Consider the following 20,745-nt stretch of genomic DNA (forward strand, 5'->3'; position numbering starts at 1 on the left):
TACATCTTGCTGTTGGGTGTGTGACTACACTTCTCTACCATGCCATATCATTTCCTGCTTGGTATAAATCATTTCCATGTCACTTTTATACAAACCTCATCAAAATATCAAGGAGGGCTTTTTAGTCATGAGGTCTGCCTCTGCAACACCACTAGGAAGGGAAGCAGCATTTTCCACATTGGACAAATAAGAGAGCAACACAAAAATATTAAGGACAGAAACCGAGAAGAAAGGTGTCCACTAATGTAGGATATCAATTTTGAGATGTCTGGGGCCTGAGTACTCAGGGTAGTAAGCTTGGACCCACTAACTTTCCTGCAACAGTATAAATCTTATCTCAGCTGCTCCAAAGAAACTACTACAAAATTAAGAACAAACCACCAGCAAATGGTCTGAAGAGATAAAATCCAGTCCCACAGTGATTGTCACTGCCTTAACCATGAAGTTTTCCTTTCAGATCCTTGAAGCTGACAGTTTGTGTAACAGCCCTCACAGACAACAAACCAGCTGTCCCTCTTGTCAACCTAAAGTTCAGAAGGTGACAAGTCCCTGGACAGTCAACACATAATCAACACACTAGCTCACAAGGCACCACATGTGGACTTTTCCTCCCTCACACGAGTTGTAAGACCAACTTGAGCTCAATTTTTGGCATTCAGAACCTAAGTGAAAATCTACAACATAGATTCAAGTCACTTGGACTATATGGGTTGTTTAGTAGTGGGTTGGTTTCTTCTGCAGAGACAACTCCTTGCAGAGAGAAGCTTATTTTGGGCCATCAGACTTCCTTTTGGTTTGCCAGCAGGCAGAAACATCCAGAATTCAACTTTCAGGATCTACTGCATGTTCTGGAGTAGTCTGGCTTGCAGCCTTTCCTATCTGCTTCTCCATTTACACCTCTCTGCCCTTCCTCTACCAGTCTATCCCGTTACTGTACTCTGCCAGAAGGCATCTCAGTTCAATTTATGCGTCTCTCTCCACCACTTAGCAATGTCTGGCCAGGCACTCTATTCCATACCTTTTACTGTCCATCTCTGCCTGACACCCAGGCCATGCCTTCTGCATTTCCCTAATGCTTACACCTACTGAAAGAACTCAAAGACTAAAACCCACTAAAATGAAGAAACTTCTTGCCCGCAGTTCCAGTATCTTATGTTAAAACACCCAGGGAGGACAAGAATCAGGGAAAAAAAAAGTCTTCTAAGACTGAAGCAGGCTCTGAGCAGATAAAATCAGTAGACAGGTTAGCTGCCAGGCTCTTGCTTCTGATCACACAGGAACAGGACTGTTCACAGGCTTGCAACTCAAAGGGAATGATTTTCAGAGCAACTGAAAAGGACACAGCTTTGGCCACCTGGCAGTATTCCTTGCCAAATGTCAAACTTTTAATCTGAAGTGAGGAGATTCTGGAGCTGATCAGTCAAATATTGACAAGAACGTAAACAGCTAAAACCAGAAGGCTCTCAGATGCACCACTAGATAACTCAAGCATAGAAGCTGCTAGCTAACTATACCTGAAATGCGCGGCAACAGCTTCACTTCAGTGAAGTGCTGAACAGGAACCCAGAGACCAAGCTACTGAACTGGTTTATTGTCAAGTATAAAGTGTATAACCCCTAAGTTTTATATAACTGTAACAGAGTTCTCTAACAATTTGCAGAACTTACTGGTAATGTATTCTTCCTTCTTATAATGTACAAAAGCCTTGTCAAAGCCAGGAAGAAGTGCTGGGGAGAACTCAAGGCAAGGAGCTAAACAAGGACTGTCATCATTGGACAGAATCTAGAAGCTCCATATTTCAACAGAAAGACTGATTCCAAAATTCTTAAATTACAACTACAAGATTGAGAAAAGCATCTGAAATACTAAACGCCTGGGAATCACTTATGAACAGTTAATATATTTTAAAGATGTAAATCTTGGGAAGAATACCTTATGCTCATGGCAACTGAGATTGGAGGTACTGTGTATTGTAACTCTCAGCCAGAAAAGACAGATAACTATTTTGGCTCATATTACCAGTGATGAGGCTATGTCTAGCACTGATTTTCCACAGATTCTACAATCTTGGCCTATACCAAAACTTTCAGCTTCATTTTACCATAGATCATTCATCTTGATTTCTTCCCCCCCCTTTCATGCATCCTAGGTCACATACTTTACACTGCTAACAGTCTGACTCCTGGACAAGTAAAAAGCCATTTATTTTGTTCAGTACTCCTTTAATATTTCCATTGTGTCTTTCTTTTTTTTTTTTTTTTCACCAAGTTCCCCAAAGAATAACCTCTTCCTTGCTTTAATAACTTGGACCTCAGTCAAGGTTGATGTGTTTCTTCATTTTGCAGGATATTTTCTTCAGAAGAGACAAAACAGTGTCTAATATTGCAAGCACTGATCTTTAAAGAGTACAATTTAAAGAGGAAATCAAAAACATTTATGGAAAATAAAAGTAGGAAATAAACTTGAAAAGACAATCAGCATCAAGGACACTGAACTGTACACAACTGTAGGATTTGGGGATCTTCTTAACCAAGGCAGCTCCTTGACAGATGTCTCTAGGCTCAATTCTCTAGCTCATTCTGATACAGTTGGTTTACTATGCTACTATCTCTTCCCTGTCCAAGAGCCAGTGGTGAACGAGCAAGAAGCAGACCCGCAATACTTTTTTCCCTTCCCAGCCTGCAGCACTGTACACAGAGACCATCTTGAACAAGGTTTTCACGTTTACAGACAACTATAGCGAAGATCCATGTGGGTTTTCCTAGGTGTCTCCTGTTGGCCATTTGCAACTGCACACGCTCAGGCACTGGGAACGTGGCAAAGCAAGCGGGCAACACCTACCTTCAGCAGAGGGTTTTTCTTAGCCCGTTATCTACTCAGAGCAGGGCGGGCAACCTTTGGCCTTCCCTTGGCTAACACCAAAAGGCGGCTCACGGCAGCGGCCATAGCCGAAACACGGTGAGGTCCCGGTATCACACCGGCCCAGCAGGCCTCACTCCTTCCTCACGCTGCCCAGGCTGCGCCGCAGCACAACCCACCCGCAGCGGGGCGACCGGAGGCAGCGGGCACCGGCAGCCAGAGCTTCGTGCCTCCTTCTTCACCCCTTCTTCTCCCTCTTTTTCCCCCAGGAGCGGGAGGCCCGGGGAGGCCCGGCAGAGCGGGGAGCCGAGCGCGGCCCCCGAGCGGCCGCCACCCCGGCGGGGCCCCGCGGCGCCTCGGGGCCTTCCTGCCCGCCCGGCCGCAGGAAGCCCCGCGGGGGAGGCGGGCCGGAGCCTCTTCCCGGCAGGTGGGAGGGCGACAATGGCCGGGAGGAAGGAAGTCGGGAGGCGGCAGGGCCGGGACACAGGACGCAGGGCCTGGCGAAGGGAGGGAAAGGGAAGAGGGATGGGAGAGAGGGGCGACGGCTCGAGGAGGGGAGAGCGGAGGGGCCGCGGAGGCCGCGCCGGGAGCGCAGAGCCCCTCGGCTGGCGGGGCGCCCCGGGCAGCCCCGGGCCTCGCCTCTGCAATACCTGCTGCTTGGCCCGGTAAGCCCGGACCTGCCGGCGCCCCGGCACTGAGCTGAGGCCATGACAACGTGAAAAACACCCTCAGCTCCAGCCAGACCATGAGGCGCTGTCGGAACTCGGTGTTTTCTCGTGCTGGGGACCGGATTCCAGACGTGAAACGCAAGTTAGGTCAGGGGTACAACTGCACTACAGCTAAAGTTTAGAAAAGAAGAAAGCACCTTACCCCTTCAGTGTGGATCCCAAGTTCATTTGATTCCATGTCATGCATTCAAGCTGGGAGGTCATCTGGTATAAATTGTCACTGTTGTAAATATACGTAGAATTAGAACTAAAATTACTGCGATCAAATTAACACCGATATGTCGATACAGCAACATTCTCTTTGTTACGGGTTTTAAATATTTAACAGCAGAAAGCGAATTTATTTTACATACTCCCTTTTCTCGATGTATTATTAATATAAATGAAATAATAAAGTCATGGCTGTGGTTTGAAAAGTCTTTCCCTCTGCAGGCTTGTCAATTAGGAAATAACTGGAAGAGGAGAAACAAAAATTCTTCCTTACAGAAAAGTAATATCCGATAGTGACACATGGAAATTAATGAAACGAATATAGGCAGCCTGGCGGGCTAACGAAGCAGATTATTTGTTTTTAAAAGGCAAATCTTTTAACTGTTTTAACCAGGAGTGTGAGAGACCACGTGGTTAATGGAGTGCAGCAGCTATCGTGACTCGTGATGGATGTTCCTACATAGAGGGGCTTGACAAGCGGGAGAAAAATGGAGTGGCTGAGCGATAAACGCAGCTCGCCGCTGGAATATGCTCCTTCCCCGCAGATACACACCGAGGCAGCACGGGCGGCTGCTGCAGACCCCGGCTTCCCCACCCGCACTTTCCACTTCGAAGCGGCCAAACCGCGCAGCGCGGCCGCGGGAAGGGGCGAAGCCGGCGGGCAGGGGGGGGCTCCGGGCAGCCCAGCCCCGCGCAGCCGCTCCCCGGCCCGTCCCCCCGCGGTACCGCCAAGGTGCCCCCCGAGGCTGGCTGCGGGGGCTCCCCCAAAGCCCAGCTCCCCCCCAAAGCCCAACTCCCCGCTCCTCCCGGCGAGCCGCAGGGGGCAACGCGGCGAGAGCCCCCGGGCCTTTCAGCTGGGCTCTGTGATTGATGCCGGCAACAGCCGCTCACAATAAGCGCAAGTCTCCCTGTTGATTAATGACACCTAAATTCGCTGGACTTACGCGGTGAATTTATATCATTCTGTTATTACGGGAGGGTAGGGTTTTTTCTTATGTATTTTTTTCTTCGTGGCAGGTAGAAGCGACCTAAGTCAGATTCCAGTGGGAAGCTTTTGCATATAAAAATAAATTAACTTACTTCAATCTCGAAGTATGTGTAATATCATTTGTCAGTATCACTGGACACTATTATTCATTAGTGTGTCTGAAGTGCTATTATGCTACTACAATGTCCTGCATATCAGCTCAGGAATTGTTAAACTCTCCTGCAGTTTCCCCATTTGCAATAGCAGTCCGTGCTGGTCTGTGCCAACTACGTTTTGCAATTCCACGAATTCTTCCTGTAATGCTGCTGTAATTAATTCCTCCAGGACCCTGATTTTTATTAGAAGTGCCCGCCCGATGCATTTACAGCAGGAGATTTCCCTTTAACTTTCTTTCCCTTGACAGTTCATTTATAAGAGCCTCCCCCACAATATCCACTTTTTTCCCCTCCTTTGCTTTTTCATAAAGCAATACACTTATTCATCTTGTCACTACCTCGCAGCCACTGTTTTGCATGCCGCCTTTGGGTGACAGTGTCCAAAACAGACCGCTCGGGAGCCAGCTCAGTGTCCAGCGGCGAGGTGAAGCCGCAGGTCCCCCCTGCCCTCCCCGGGGCCGCGCTTCGCTCCCGGCTTCGCAGCTCCGACAACAGCGGAGCCCGAGCTGGCTTCAGCCTTCGGAGGGAACCCGCAGCGGCTTTCGGGCGGGCTGGGCGCCCTGCAGAGCACACGGAGAAAGAGGGCGAGCTACGGGATTTCTGCTAAATCCCGCTCTGTGGCAGCCGGTCCTTCTGGCTCCGGCAGGGACCCGCAAGCCCTCGCCCCCCGCCTTGCCCTCCCGCTGCGGTTGCCGTGGGGTAGGAGCCGGGGGAATGAGTGCCGGGGGGAGCTGGAGCACCACCTCAGCCCAGGCTCAGACCCCACCCAAGCCCGAGCTCGGAGCCCACCCAAGGCCGGGCTCGGACCCCCACGCCAGCCCAGGCCGCCCACTCCCGGGGGCCGAGCGGGGTCGAGTTTCAGCTGCGCGACGTCCGACCTGAGGTGCTGAGAGCGGATTCCCGCGGGATGCGCTGCGGTCTGTCGGCAGGCCCTGCGGGGGTTATGGCCTAGCACCGGGGGGCTGGGGGAGGGAGGGGCACCCCCACGCCCCTCACACGGGATCTATGGGATCTCTGCAGCCAAGGGGAGAAAGTTATTTTCTGTGGAGATGCTGAGCCCACGACCCTTCGATTTCTACATCTCGAAAAACCCAGGATTGCCCACGATGTGGCTAAATCGTACGAAAGCAGCCCCGGGGCGGGGGGAGGTGGGCAAGCCCGGAGGCAGGAATGGCCGCGCCGACCGCCGTTTGCCCGGGGGCCATCGGGCATCGACACAAGGTTAAACACCTCGAATCTGACGTGTGACAGAGAACAGGACATCCCTAACTTCATTTACGCCTCGCCACGGTTTATTATTGACAGTACCGTGAGATGATCTCATGGAATTAACAGCTCCTCTCAAAATCTCAGTTTCGGATGAGGTTTGAATGATGAGAAGGAAAGCGGGGTCTCGGGGGATATGCCTGCACTGATTCCAATCTGAATCCTTGGCCCTCCAAACGGCCACAAAGAAGACACTAAAAATAACTTATTTTCATTACAGAGATGCTTTTAAAGAGAAACGAGAGGAAGGAGGAGGGGGAAAGAACATTTCTACAACGGGGATTAATGTAAGTTGGAGTGGAATAAAAGGAAGTCAACGCTGAGCAAAAAGGGAACTTAAAAGGAAACCAGTAGTAGATCATATAGAGTTTGTTTTGGCCTGCATTGCAGTATTACCGAGTTCTTGACCTCTGCACAGAAAGAGTTATAATCTGAACCGAGACTCCTCCACTTTTAAAGTCTTTGTAAGTGTGACTCACAGTAAATTTTCAACATCGAGCATGTTTACTACATTAAACAGCGCGAGGTAGAAAAGTTCACATCACCATTTTAATGGACCCACAAATGCTAGTCATCTAATGCACACTTGTAATCTGCCCGGGTTTGTCCTCCATGTCCTGCTATCAACAACAGGCGCAGAGGAGCGGGCTGCGCTATAAACACAAGAGCAAGTAGTTGCCGAGGCGAGAGATTTCAGAGAGAGATTTACTTCCAGGACAAGAATTACGGTCTTTTAACCGTTTCTTTCAAGCTGTCGCCTTCCCCACCGCTTTTGCCTTGGTATGGGAGAGAAAGAAACGCTCTTCAGCCCTAGACCTGCCCGAGACCCCTCCGCACTGCCGAGGGTCTGGCACCAGCCGGGCCGGGGGCTCTCCGGGCCTCAGGGCCCTGCCGCTCCCGCCCATTCCCGAACCCACCCGACGCGGTTCCCGCAAAGCTGCGGCCGCGCTCCGCGGAGGGCGGGGAAGCCGATAGTGGCTTCATAGCGGTCTCTTGCATCCCACTGGTGAGATACCGACAGGGGAAAGCGAGAGCATCAGGTGGAGGTGGTTCACTCCTGCATCTGCTCGCGGTTGCTTCCCTGCCCCACCTCTGCTCGCGGAAGAATTGACCCCTTGGCTCTCGTTTCGGCGCAGCAGAGATCCGTGACGGGGCGTGACGGGGGGAGGGATGGGGTCCGGCGGGACCCCGAGGGAGGATGCAAAGCCGGACGCACCCGAAGCCTCTGCTGGGGTAGGCGAGGGACCGCAAACGACGCCCGTGAGATGCTCATGCGTCCCGGAGGGGTGCGAAGGAGAGCGGTGCGGGGCAAACACCGACCGCAGCATCCCGCCGGGGAAAGAGGCAACATCTCCCGCTCCGGAGCTCGGTTCCCCACAGCGACGAACCCTGCCACTCCGGGAATGAGCACCATTCCTGCGAGCTCCGCGCAGCGGTCACCAAGCGCGCATAGAGGCGCGCAGCGGGCACGGGCACGGCCGCGGAAGCCTCATTGCCCCATCCCTGCCAGCCCCGGCCGTCTGGTGCCGCATCCGAGTCCTAAGCTGTCAAATCAGAGCTGGTAAACGTGACCTGAGCTGCGGAAAGCAAAATAAATATTCGCAAAGGAGATACGGAATAAATACGATCTTAAATAAATAAGTATTCCACCAGGTCAAGATTAATATTGACCGAGACAATGTGGTTGGTTTTCAGGCCATCGGAAATGTGGATAACGAGTCACGCCCGTTGCTGCACGACATCTAGTCACCCACTTTCTTGACACTTTCTTGAACAACACTTGTGTAGTAGAAGCATCATTTTTTCCAGATGCTTTTGAACATGTGCAGGAGAGGACAAGGGGAGGCCATACAGAGCTCCCCCACCTGTTCGAGTTTATATGCTGGAGCAGGCTCTGTTCAACGGGAGCTGCCCTCGACATGGAACAAGTTCTGCCCTGATTTACACCCCCTACGCATGAGTATTGGCTCGGTTAGGTTTAAGGGCTTAAATCCTTATCCTACCGAAATAAGCAGGGAACCTCCCCGGGAGCAGAATAGGGTCAAAGCTAAGGTCGGGAAGAAATCGGTCCCGTAGCGCAGCGCTGCCCACTCGCTCCGGGGACCGGGTCCCGAGGCGCTGGGCGGGAGGTGGCCGCGTTAGGGAGATGTCAGGTTGTGCTCCCAGATGCTACCTCGGTAGAGGCACGTGGAGGAGAGCCCGCTCGGCAAAAGCCGCAGTTTCCTATCGGAATCACACCTCCCAGGACTGGGCTTGCTCCACGAAACCTACAAACGGGCGGAAACACCGCAGGAGGGAGCCCCAGCAGCAGAGCGGGGCAGGGGGCGGAGAGGGAGAGCCCCGAGGGGTGAGCGGCGGCTGCCCGCGACGGCTCGGAGCTGTCCTCCACAAGCCTCCCAACGGACCTTATTTATAGATTTCCCTGCGAGGTGAGCAATCTCTGTCACTTCAGCGCACAGTTCGCCCCGCCAATTATTCTGCACGCTAATCTCTCTGGATAGGCTTCTTTCCTTCCTTCATTACCTCATTCCCTCCTTCCCTTGACGTCAACTCACGTTCATTACCGAAGTGGCTTCTGGAAGTGAGAGAATTTTGTTGTCCCACGTCCAGTGTTGATTAATCAGAGATGATATAACCGGCCTACGAGGGGAGCCGCTCGTGGCTCTTCCTTCGCCGAGGCATATTGTTTTGTGTGTGAGAGTTACTTAGCAACTCCAAGATACGGGACTGGCTCCAAGTTCACAAAAAGTTGAAGAATAAATTTTGGGGAACTTCTTTGCTCACTAAACACGTTGTAAAACTGCGGGAGACACGCCCAGCCTCCATGCCAGACCGAAGAAAATGGGAAACCGCGCTCGCAACGAGCCCGTCTGTTGGCAAAGTGCTTGCAGCAAAGCTCCAGATGCACCTTTCTCCCAGCAAGGAAATCCGATAGGTTTATTGCCCCGTCTTCAATAAATAAACTCCCTGCAGGCCAGTCACTGTCACTTCTGGGAGCCATCGGAAGGCTCTTGGCCTGCGAGACGAAGCCCCTGGACGGAGCTCAGTTTTAATTACCTGCCCGACCCCTGTACCACACTCTGCCCCCCACTGCTGCTCACCAGCCAGCGTTCCCACATCTTCCTGACCTTGGAGAAGAGTGGCAGCGGAGATTCCTAGCCCCGGGAGCAGGGAGATGGCGCAGGGGCAGGGCCGTGACGACCGCTGTGCCTTACGGGTCGGCTCCTGCGCCCGGAGCGGGACCCCTCCTCTCTGCAGCCTAAGCCCAGTCAGGGGCGATGGGGCTGGGGCACCTGCCCCGGGCAGTGAGGGGATGCTCTGTAGTAGGGTTGGGACCCGGAGCCGCCAGCTGAGCCCGAAGCCTGGCGTTCTGCTGGGCTTCCCCGGGCACTTCCCCCCAGCGCGGATGAGCGCACCTGGGCAAATCCCGAACCTTTCGCACCAGCGGGCTCCTGGACAGGTGCGCTCCAAGGAGGTCGGGTAGCCCGGCTCCCGCTTCCCAGAGGCGGCAGGCACCTGCCGCCTAGAGCGGCTCCCCCGAGCCGGCAGCGCAGCGCCCGAGCCCCGCGGAGGATGCTCTGTTAGCCCCGAGCGGCACCGCCACCCCCCGCAAACCCCGGCCCGGGAGGGCGAGGCGGTTCGGGAAAGCTGAGACACGGTGGGGCCGGGCGGAGGGCGGGGCGTCTTTTTTTTGTTTTGTGGTTTAGGGGGGGTGGGAGGTGTGTTTGGCTTTGTTTGTGTTGTTGTTTTAACGTGGGGGGTTTTTTTGTGTTGTTGGTGGTTTGTTGTTTTGTTTAGTTTTTTTTCTTATGAGAAAGGGAAAAATACATCTGCTTCCTTGCATCAAACAGAAAGCTGTTTGAACGGCATGGGAGGGAGAGACCACGTCCGAGCAGCAACCCGCGCAGAAGTAGGCAAGGCAAAGCTCCCTGCCGGCGGAGGTACCTGTTGTAGGGGGTCCGGAGGAGCAGGGCCTGACTGCTCGTGCAGCTGTCGGTGGGGGTGTGACAGCCGTACACCGGGGGAGGCACCGAGTACTGCTGGTCCCCTGCGGAGAAAGCAGAGAAGAGTTAACCCCTGCGGCGATCGGCCGTTCCCCCCGCTCCCCCCGCCCTGAGCTGCAGAGAGGGCTGCAAGGCCCCGTCCTCCAGCGTTTGAGCAGCTCTGGTTCTGTGCCAGGCCTGCTGAGGGGCAGCGGCGCGACTCCGGAGCCGCTCTGGATTGCCGGCCGGCCGCCAGCGCCCTTTGAGTGGGTCCCCTCCGGCCACGAGCGCGGCCCGCACCCCGCGGAGGCTGAAATTACCTAGTGAGGTCTGCTGGCTGATGGGGTCCTCGTGTTTGAAGGAATGGTTTGTAAACTGAGCGGCGTGGTGAGACGGCGTGTGGCCATAGCTCGGGGTCCCGTCAAACGCCACGGTGCTGTAACCTGCCGAAGAGACCACAGGCGGGGTTAGGAGGAGCTTTGAGCCCGCTCGGCCACCAGCTTCTCCCAAAGCGTCTCGGAGCAGGCGTCAAGCAAGAAGACCCCACGCCCGGCCGAGCGCCACAGGGTCCCACCACCGCGGGCTGCAGAAATACTTCGCACTTAACTGCACCGTGTTGTTATTCCCCGGTGCTGCTGCCCAGGGTGGGGAAAATTAGACTCAGCAAGGCTGTGCCTCTTCGTTCACCCCCCTTTTCCTTCACCCCCCTTTTCCTTCTCCCCCCCCTCCCCAGCACAGGCGCTTCGCAAGGCTGCGGGCGCAGGGTGGTGCGGGGGGGACCCCTGTGGGACCCCCCGCCCCGGGCAGCCCGCTCCGAGGGGCGGAAAGTCGGAAGTCTCATTCGTGTTTAAAGAAAACAGATCGGCTTCGGTAATAAAAAGGATGTTTTCATTAATTGTTGGTCATATTAAAGAGGAAGATTCCCATCTGCTCAGTGTACTCCTCTGCCGTTTCCAATTTAGAAGTTACCCTTTAATCTTTTTTTTTTTTTTTTAAGAGCAGTTTTCTGAAGAGTCTGCAATAAAGAGGCAGAATGTTACATGCAAAAATAAAACTCCTCCTTTCAGCGAAAATTGCTCTCCAAAATAATAAACAGCCTATTTTGTTTCCTACATCGAGCAGATTCAGATGGAAAGAGACCACCTCTGCTGACCCCGGGCCGACACAAAATCGTAAATCAGGTGCTCGGACACCAACTTTCATTAATGACTTGGAGCTGGCTAAACAACTTCAGCTAAAAAAGTAATTACAAAGTAATATTATCTCAGAGGCTTCTCGGCTCATCAGCATTTACCCCGAGAACCAAGCTCCTCTGACAGTCACTCTTCCAAAAAAACAAACCAAAACAAAAAGTCCGAAGAGAGCTGGGAGAAGAAACCAAACGGACAACAAGCATTCCCTCCCTCGCACCCCTCTCTTCGCCCGCTTATTCCAGCACCGGCGTCTTCCACAGCCCCGTCTGGCAGTGGATGTGACCGCAGGGTGATTTTGTTAGTCGAAAGGGAACACTCGGGACCGTTTCCAGGCTCCTTTCTCAGTTCCCTCCGATGCCGAGTGCTCGGCGCGGTGCAGGTCTCTGCTTCACCACCGCCGATGGATCCAGCGGGGGGGGGGTTCAGAAACAGTAAAATGGAGAGGTAACAAAGGGATCCGGCTGTTGCTTCTCCATTTTATTCTCGCTGTAGGGAGCCTGGATCCAGAGACATTACAGGACTTAATTAACTTGCGGGATTGCTCGGGAAAATGAAGGGAGCAATAGGAAGTGAAAAAAATCCAGAGGACTTTGAAGCCTTCACCTTCGCAATTATTTTAAGCCGTCCCTGAGTCTGTGGCTGGGATAGAGGTGGGACTGTTTCGTCCCCAGCCAAATTTCTTTCACAGCCCCCTCGCCCTAGGAGCAGAGCTCCTTTCGCGGCGATGCGAGCAGCGCTGACAGGCCGGTACCTTATGGGCTCCCATCCCACAGCTGTTTCTCGCTCCTTATCTACTCCCTTAGCCCTCAGGGTAGAGGCTCAGCCTTCAACTCTCTTTTCCCCTTTTCCCTCTGCCTTTTTTTAAACTTTCAGAAAAAAGAACTGACACTTTCTATGTTACTTTTGGCCCGGCGCAGACTTTCGGTGACCTTCAAAACTCAGCTCGGAGCAGAACGAGGTTTTGGCCGCATTTTCCGGTGTTGCCTGACCCAAAACTTCAGGAATGTGATAAGAAAGTTGAGTTCTGAACCAAGCTGCCGATAGTGAGGTCTCTTTAATTAGGGCGTTATCAGAGCCAGGCCTGATTAAAATGTGCTGAAAATAATTGAAAGTTGTACATCTGTCGGTGTACGGGGCCCGCTGGAGGCATCCAGTTGTTGGAGGAGCCCAGCTGGATGAAAGAGACAGGGAAAGGAGAAGAGGAAAATTGGGCAGAAGTTTCAAAGCCTTAGTTCCCTAACCCCCACCTCATCCCAGACTTGGCAGTAATGTCATCGCAGAGCCAAGGTAGTGTCTTTCCCACGGTCGGAGGAACCGACTCAAGAGAAAAAAAAAAAAAAAGAGTTCAACCTTGAAAAGAGCCAAAGCAAGAACATTTTATCCATCCACAGGGGGAAAATAAATAAATAAATAAAAACAACAAAAACCAACACCACACCAGGAAAAAACCCATCAAACAAAACAACCCTTGCTGAATTCTTCCTTGCCGAAGAAGGAGCTCGATGCACCTCTCCGAAAACAGTTGTGCCCATGCCCGAGTGCTGCCCGTGCGGGGAGGCAGCCCCGAGCTGAAGGGAACCCCCACCCCGCGGGCGCAGGGACCAGCCCCACGGCGAGGCCTGGCAGAGCACTGCAGGGAGCCGGGAATGAGCCCTGCTCCCCGGGATGGCGCCTTCCTCCAGCCTGCTGCAGGACCCCTCCACCGGTGAGGCCGCTGGGCCCCGGCGCTCCGGGCACGGACAGGTGTGTGTGGGGGGGTTGTGGCGGGGTGTGTGTGCGTGTTGCAGCGCTCGTGGTGCTGCAGACCGAGCACAGCCCGCAGCACAGCCCGCAGCACCCCGGAGACCGAGCAAAGCCCAAAAATGGGCTCTCGGTTTCGGTGCGTTAAAACCTCTGCTTCCCCTCGGGGTGGTTAAACTCAGACGACAGGATGGCGCGGGGCCGCAGCTATTTTGTCCTTTGCCCACCCGCTCACGCACTCAGGGCCTAGTTTATTTCCCTCACCCTCCTCTCCACCTTCCCGTCGCTATTTCGGCCCAGCGGTTATAAATCCTCTCTAATGTCTAAAATCCTTTCCGATGTCTTTTAGAAACCGGCGGCAGAGCTCCCTGGCCTGGCACGCTCTGTGCTGGGACGGTCGCAGGCCGCTCCCCGCCGGGTCCCGCCGCTCGGAGCCCGGGTCCCCGCGGGGCACTCAGCGGCCCAGACCTCTCCCCGAGCTCCGGGGATGCTGCACATCTTTCCTAGCCGGGCTGGGCGGCGCGGCCCTGGCGCCCCGCTCTGCGTTTTCCGACGTTAGAGCCCGGCGCAGGGCGGTCAGCGGGGGCAGGGGAGTGAAAGGCAGCGGAGCGGTGGCACCGGGGCTGCGACCCGGCACTGCCCGGGAGAGGCCCATGCGGGGCCCCGCTGCTGAACAACCGCTTCCCCTCCGCCGCCATCGTCTCTCCGCGCTGCCAAAGTCCCCCCCGGGCCTCCTCGCTGGCCTCTGACCGCACCCCGGCGGCTAGCACAGGGCGCCCGGCCTCGGCCTCTGCTCCGGCGCCCCGCCGGAAGACCCCGCTTCAATAGTGGCGAGACCTCGGCAAGCCGTCCCGCTCCGGCCCGGCCACGCATCCTCCGCCGCGCTCCCATCCCCCGAGTTTCGGGGCCGCGACGGCCCGACACCCCCTCGGCCAGAGTCCCCTGGCGCCTCGTCCGGGGCTGGGTGTGCGGGGCAGGCGCTGGACAACACGGGGCCAGCTGAAGGAGGGGGAATAAGACCCGAAAGATCTTGGGCAAGCTCTCTGCATGCTCGCCCCATTTCCTTTCTTCCTCTCGTTTGCACCAGCAGATGTTTATGCTGCATCCACTGGAAGAAAAGCGACCGGATTATGATCCCGGTGCCACACGCAGGGGCTGACCCCATCGCCCGGCCGTGCAGCTCACGGGAATTTCTCGGGGCGGTGCAAACAGCAGCCTGTCCTGGCCACGGAGATGCTGAAAAGAAACTACGAGGCGCCCCCGTTTGTGTCCCCCGGCCTGGCCTTGGGGGCATTCAGCGCTCCCGAGGTTAATTGGACAGGGGCTTGAAAACACTAATTTGCGGACAGCGGCTTTCGGATTCAGAAGGAGGTTTGCAGGTACACCCCCCACCCCCGCTTTCTCCCCCCAAGATTTCTGGGGGGAATTATCTCCGGAGACCAGCCCCCTCTCCATTCCAGGATTTGAGGCGCCCCCGGCCCAGTCAAACCTTTGCGAAGCGAGAGGCTGCTCCATGCCGGGAGTGTGGGCGGGGGGTGCTCCAGCTCGCCTGGCAGAGCTGCCCGCTGCACCCCTTTGCCCCACAGGTGGGGTGGGGGGCAAGCATCTCCTGGCTCCTAAAACTCCCTGCAACGACGTTGCTGCCGCACAGGGAGGGAAAGGAGGCACGAAAGGGCTGGCTCGCTTAACCCAGCCGGGCTCCAGCGGAGGGAAAGGCTGGGCTTGGTGTTTACATCAAGCGCGGCCCAGCAAGACTCAGCGAACGCCTACGGGGGCCGCCCCCCCGAGCCCGGGGAGCCAGGCAGCGCTGCCCTTACCCTGGTTGCGGATGGCTTGCTGGCTCTCCAAGCAGTTGGGCAGGTAGGGCCCATTGGGGAACATCCGAGCCTGGCCGGAGGGCGGCTGGCTGGGCGGCGGGGCGCCGAAGGGCCCGTAGCGGCAAGCCCCGGCCGTGCCCGTGAACTGGCCGGAGAAGTGGACGGTGAAGGCGCTCAGGTACTGCTCCTCGTGCGGGTCCGACCCGTTCCAGCTCGGCTCCTGCTTGATGAAGGAGTGCGGCCCCAGCGAGCCGTAGGAGGCCCCCGGGGGGAAGTCCAGGACGGGAGCCCACTGCGCCGCGCTGCTCACCGGCATGGTGCAGTTGCTGTTGCCCGGCAGGGAGGGCACGGAAGGTAGCAGCGCGTTGAGGTCTCGGACATCGGAACCCATCTGCTCGCAGACCTTCTGCCTGCCGCCGGGCAGCCAGTCTCCCGCCGGGCCGCACTTGTTCCAGGACACCTGGCCCCTGCCCGCCAAGCCGGAGGCCGGCTCCGGCTGCAGGCACCAGGCTGGCGAGCTCAGCCCTTTGGGCGAAGTTTGCTCCGCGACGCAGCTCCCCGGGTCCAGCCCTGCGGGAGCCGGCAACAGCGACAGGGAAAGGTTGTTCTCCAGGATCGCCTCCGGGGTTGCACCCGCTCGCAGCGCAGGGCAGGGCGGGGTGTGCGTGTGGCCGTGTGTCCGCGTGTGCGTGTCTGCCTGTCGTCTGTCTGTGCTTGTGTCCGTCTGTCCGTGCTCGGGGGGCACAGCCGCCTCGCACGCCTCACCTCGGATGCCTGCTCACCCTCAACTTTGCAAAGCTCAAATAGAGGCGCTTGCAGGGGAGGAGGAGTCAGCCACGCCGATCCTCCATTCACACAACCTCCGCCGAGGGGCTGCCCACAGCCCGCTGTGCTGAACCCAGCCGGACCAGACGCGCGGGGGGAGGGGGGTGGACGAGGAGAGCCGGGGATGGAGGGGGAGAGGTTACTGTGGGAGAATCTATCTCCCCTACACATCACTCCCACCCTTCTTCTGGTGCAAGCGCCACTAAATCTCACCCTAACGTCCCTTCGCTTTAGGAGAAACTTGCAAGACTTAGAGGGATCCAGGTGGCCAGTAAGTACGTGCTGGACGACTTCCCCCGCCAGCTCCCTGCATGTCCGTGGGGACTCCCGAGGGCGGCGGGGTCGCAGGCCCTGGGGACGGGGCGGAGAAGCCCCCGCCCTTGCAGGAGCCGGGGGAAGTGACCCAACCCGGGGCGGGCGGACCCCGTCCCTGCGAGGGGAAAGTGTCTTTCCAGGTGCCTCTCCCGCTATGGGAGGAACCCGCATCTCCCTGAGCTCCTGCGGGCTCCGGGCTGCCTGCCCGGGCCCCCGCCCCTGCAGAGGCCTCGGGGGGCGCCGGGCCGCGGCACGTCGCGCCGAGCCGGTAGTGCCAGGGTACTGAGGGCTCTGCCGGCGAGGGGAGGGCGCCCTTTGCAAAGGGACCGGGGACAGTGCGGGCCCGGTCCCAGCCGCGTCCCTTCGACCTGCCCGTGTGTGAGAGGGAAGGAAGCGGGTTGGGCAGGCGGGGGAGGTTCGCGACGCTGCAAGTAACCTGCTTTAGGGAGATTCACCTGGCACTGCTCCTGGGAAGCCCCGGACTCTCTCTTCCCTCCCCAGCTTCCTAGACAACAACTGTTCAGCATGCATCCCGGCGACGGCAGCGGGGGAGTCCCCCCGATGGCATCTCATACATTATCCCCCGACGGTCCTTCCAGGATACACGGCGGGATCCGGGTCTGCTCTGGCAGCGAGGGATGCCATGATTTCGGCAGTGCGGGACCGGGACGAAGCCCCGGGACAGGCGGCAGAGCCCCGCGGGACCTGGCGGGACCCGGGGCAGGGGGCAGCCCGCAGCCTCCCCCGATGGAGACTCTCTAAGAGGGATGCTGCCGTTTTCCTTCAAAACTAATAATCAGCCTGGGGGCGGGGGAGGCGGGGGGGCGTGAGGTGGATTAGCTTCTACGAGCAGGCGTGGGGCAGCTTCTGGGATCTGCGGCCCCCTGCAGTGTCCGCGCAGAGGGCGGGGGGGGAGCACCGCGACCCGCGGGCCCTGTCCCTTGCGCATCTTCACCCGCCGCTGTTAAAACCGCGGCACCGAAACCGCTGCCGGGGCCGTGGCTCGGCGCACACCCAGCAGGGCACAGCCGCGTCCTACCCGGCCGCCTGGCCCTGCCTCTGCAGCCAAAATAATAAAGGAAACGCCATGAAAGTTTACCTGCCGCTGGGAAGACCGAGCCCGTTGTTTTCCCTGTGACAACTTACGCTTCGGTATTTCCTTCCCCTCGCGGTATTAAAGGTTACCACAAGCATCGCCAATCTTAAAGCGCTGTTGTAAAATTCTAAGGGTAAATGCTACAACAAAATAAACTAAAATAGGTCGTTAGCAGAGTAGCCAAATATAATTTCATTTTCTCCTTACATTCTTTAACCAAAGCCGCCGGGTTTTGTTATTAGTGACATTACTTCAGTTTTCACAAACTATCTTCAAATAAATCCCCTTTAACGTGTAAATCTATTTGTTACAGAAATCCACATGTAACGTAAGAGCGAAAGATTTACTGACTATCTTTACCGATATTAAAGACCGTCTAAGTTTTCCGGATCTGCCGCCTCATGCGAGCACACGCACAAAACTAACCCGCTCTCGAGCGGCATTTGCGAGCGCAGCCCCTGCCCGTGACGGGGGACATGCGGTGCCCCCGCCGGCCCCGACGCATGCTTGCGGTCTACCCCTCCTCTCCGACAGCATCGGGGCTCCCTGCAGTCACCCCGTACCCGCAGGGGCCTTGCGGAGCCGCGGGGAGGTGCGGAATCGGGAGCAAGGCTGCCGCTGGATTTGTTGATTTCTGTGAGGGACCGACACCTGAGGTTGGTCCCTTTCAGCTCCGGCTCTAAGATCGACAAGTACATACATACAGTCTTTGTCCAGCCTAAGCGGAGTATTTAATTTCCCGCGAAAACTAGACCTTTCTTGGCACAAACAGAACAAGCCTTTCCCTCAGCGGACAGTTTTTCGAACTAGTGAGAGGATTTTTTTTAAATTATTTTCTTGAAATAATCTGGCTTGATAAACCTTCTTGAAAAAGAAAGACGTTTTCTTGATCGCCTAGATCTGCGTTATTCCACCTGGTAGGAAGAACTGCCGAAGTCCTTCCAAATCTTTGCCTCTCTCTTACTTCCCACCGGTGAGACAAAAAGACCCCCTGACCATCAGCGCATCCGCCCTCCCCGCGGTTGCCGGAGGCTGGGGAAAGCAGTGCCCAGCTGGGGGGGCTCCGGGGCCGCCAGCTCAGCCCCGCACAGCGCTTGCACAGGCACCTGTGCCCCCCTGGGCCGCCTCCATCGTGCGGGGCACGGAGCGGGCCCGGCGAGAACGAGGCGGGCATGTCCCCGGGATGTCCCGGAGGGAAGTCCGGACCTTTTGATTCCAGCACGGGCCAGGGACTTTTGGGAAATGGCCAGCGTTTCCGCAGCAGTTCCCCTATAGCCAGCACCAGGGAGAGATAAAAATCTCCCTCGCGCGGTTTTCTAGCCCAAGCCGGCAGCACCGGCAGCAGGTCCCCTCGGGAGCGCCCCGGCATGCCGAGAGGAGCTGCTCTCCCGCGGAGGGGACATTTACTCGCTTCTTCCCCGGAGATCCCGACCCCGATTCCAGTCGCACTCCGGCGTAAATCACCCCATGCCCCGCAAACCGGGTGCCCGCGTCTGGACCTCAGTGGCAGGCTGAAAGCAATGGCCGGAGAGACGACAGTTCAGGGACAGCATCTTTGCCGATGTCCAGACACGAGTGGTCCTGAGTTTTTTGCCCTCTCCCCTCCAAACTTCGTTCGATCCAAATCTCCGCCAGGCAGCAATCAGGCTTAATTGTTTTGCCCGCTATACCATAGTTTCGATTATGCTAAAAGGCACAGACTACAAGATCAAACGACAGATATTTCCTGGACCATTATTATTCTACATGCCAGTCCCATTCGATCCCGGGCAAAACGGGCTCGGGAACCTGCTCCAACTTGAGCACTGATGAAGCACCTCCCCAGCCGGCGTTTCCACGTCCCGCTTTCTCCCCTGACACGCTAAACAATTAATGGACCAGTAATTCTTACTACCCTTTACTAAACTCATAAATGATCCCCTCGCGGCTCGGAAGTGGAGGAGATTGACTTTAACAGAGATAAATCCCCAGCCCTTCCAATCCTGCTCAAGCCGCTCACAGCACGCAGGGTGATCTGTCTCCTTTCACTCAGGGAGCTGATCAGAGTTTGATTATTTAAGTACCAGGCGCTGCAGAAACAAAGCTGCGAAGCATCTCCAGGAGCGCAGAGCGCGGAGGGGCAGGAACTGATCCCGGCGGGCCCGATCCTGCATTCCTCGCTGCCTCCACGAGCCCGCAAATAAGTGCGGGCACCACGGGAGCCGGGAGCTCCCGGTAAGGCGGGACCGGCCTTCCCTGCCTGGGCTGACGGGGGCACTGGCACGCTTTCGAGCTGGGGAGAGGACATTTTGTTTATCCCTTCAGGCGAAAAAAAAAAGCCGTTTTGATGGCACAAGGAGGGAAAGGCGCGTGCCCCCTCCCCGGCCCTCCGCTGAGCGCAGCAGGGCACAGGCAGGGAGGGTCCCTCCGGAGCCAGGGACCCTCCCTCGGATCCGACTCCGGATCCGGGCAGCCTCGGGATGGAGTGAGCGGGCAGCGGAGAGGCTCGGACAGAGCCGGACAGACCCTGCTTGGGCGGCCGGCGCGGCTCCCTTGGCCCCGGTTCCCCCCCGCGCCCCTCCGGCCCGGCACCGGGGGGCGAGCGGCGGGGCGAGCTCCCGGCCCCCTGGCCGCCTCCCCAGCGGCCCGCCCGCCCTGCGGCAACGGGCCGGGCCCGGCCGATGAGCCTCGGGCCATTATTTTACCGTAAATCTTTGAAACGCTGGAACTAATTACGGAGAGGATATGTCTCAATTTGTTCCGCATTAGTGCCACGTCGGGACGCAGGCACCGAGCACGGGAAATTGATGAGCCCAGCCCAGCCTCGCTGGGACCGCGTCCCTGACCCCGCGTTCAACCCGGGGGGCGGCAGCGCTCCGCCTCCAGCACCTGCGGGGCCCCGCCACCATCGCCCCCCGGCCGGTCCCACCCCCCGTCCCATCCCATCCCAACCCATCCCATCCCATCCCCGGGGCGGTGCCCGCTGCGGTGCCAGAGGGATGCGAAGTGGGGGCTCAAGCGAAGGACGAGGTACTACTGGGTCTCTGCTAAATTTATTAGCGTGCTGCTGAGACGAGGCTCAGTATAAATCACGGAGCTGTATAAAGTCATAAAGTATCCCTACGTATCCTGCCCTCACTGGGGTTCTGGTGAATAGGAGTTCATGGAAAGCTGGGTAGCAGGAATAGCTTTCAGATCCGGTGTATGTGACATTTTAAAAGTCTTAGATACACAATGGGATATCCTTATGGAGCATCTGAAACTATTACATAGAAATTTTATAGGTATTTGGTACCTACATACAAAATAAATTAAGGAGGGAAAGCTCTTGGGTAATATGCTCAGTTCTTGGCATTATCTCTAATGGTTTTGAAAGTAATAAAATTATTACTTTAGGAGGGGAAAAAATATATTATAAACCTTGGTACATTCTAAATGGATGTATGGTACTGGAGATGTAAGGTATTAGTTTCTCCTTGGTTGTAGAATGCATTTACTGAACTCTAAATGTAATAATATCGAAACAAATAAGTAACAGTACTTGCCATGGACACAAATCTGAAGAATTCTTTGAGCCACCTGCAACACCAC

The 20,745-nt window shown here is 56.4% G+C and overlaps 1 protein-coding gene across 9 annotated transcripts in view; it reads right to left on the reverse strand.

Moving 5' to 3' along the window:
* Positions 1-15,715, reverse strand: part of WT1 (WT1 transcription factor) — a 36,913-nt gene extending 21,198 nt beyond the window's left edge. For 4 of the 9 annotated variants that reach the window (XM_051620603.1, XM_051620602.1, XM_051620604.1 and 1 more), the window contains exons 1-4: positions 14,940-15,330; positions 10,510-10,632; positions 10,152-10,254; positions 3,730-3,807 (exon numbers count right to left, since the gene is read on the reverse strand). In XM_051620603.1, coding sequence (XP_051476563.1) covers positions 3,730-3,807; positions 10,152-10,254; positions 10,510-10,632; positions 14,940-15,330 — 695 coding nt within the window. Of the gene's footprint in view, positions 1-3,729; positions 3,808-10,151; positions 10,255-10,509; positions 10,633-14,939 lie in introns of those variants that run through there. The other 5 variants (XM_051620599.1, XM_051620598.1, XM_051620605.1 and 2 more) reach the window with 4 other exon arrangements.
* Between the last annotated feature and the right edge of the window lie 5,030 nt (positions 15,716-20,745).

Source organism: Apus apus, chromosome 5 (assembly GCF_020740795.1).
Source record: "Apus apus isolate bApuApu2 chromosome 5, bApuApu2.pri.cur, whole genome shotgun sequence".
In the NCBI taxonomy this organism is placed as follows: domain Eukaryota; kingdom Metazoa; phylum Chordata; class Aves; order Apodiformes; family Apodidae; genus Apus; species Apus apus.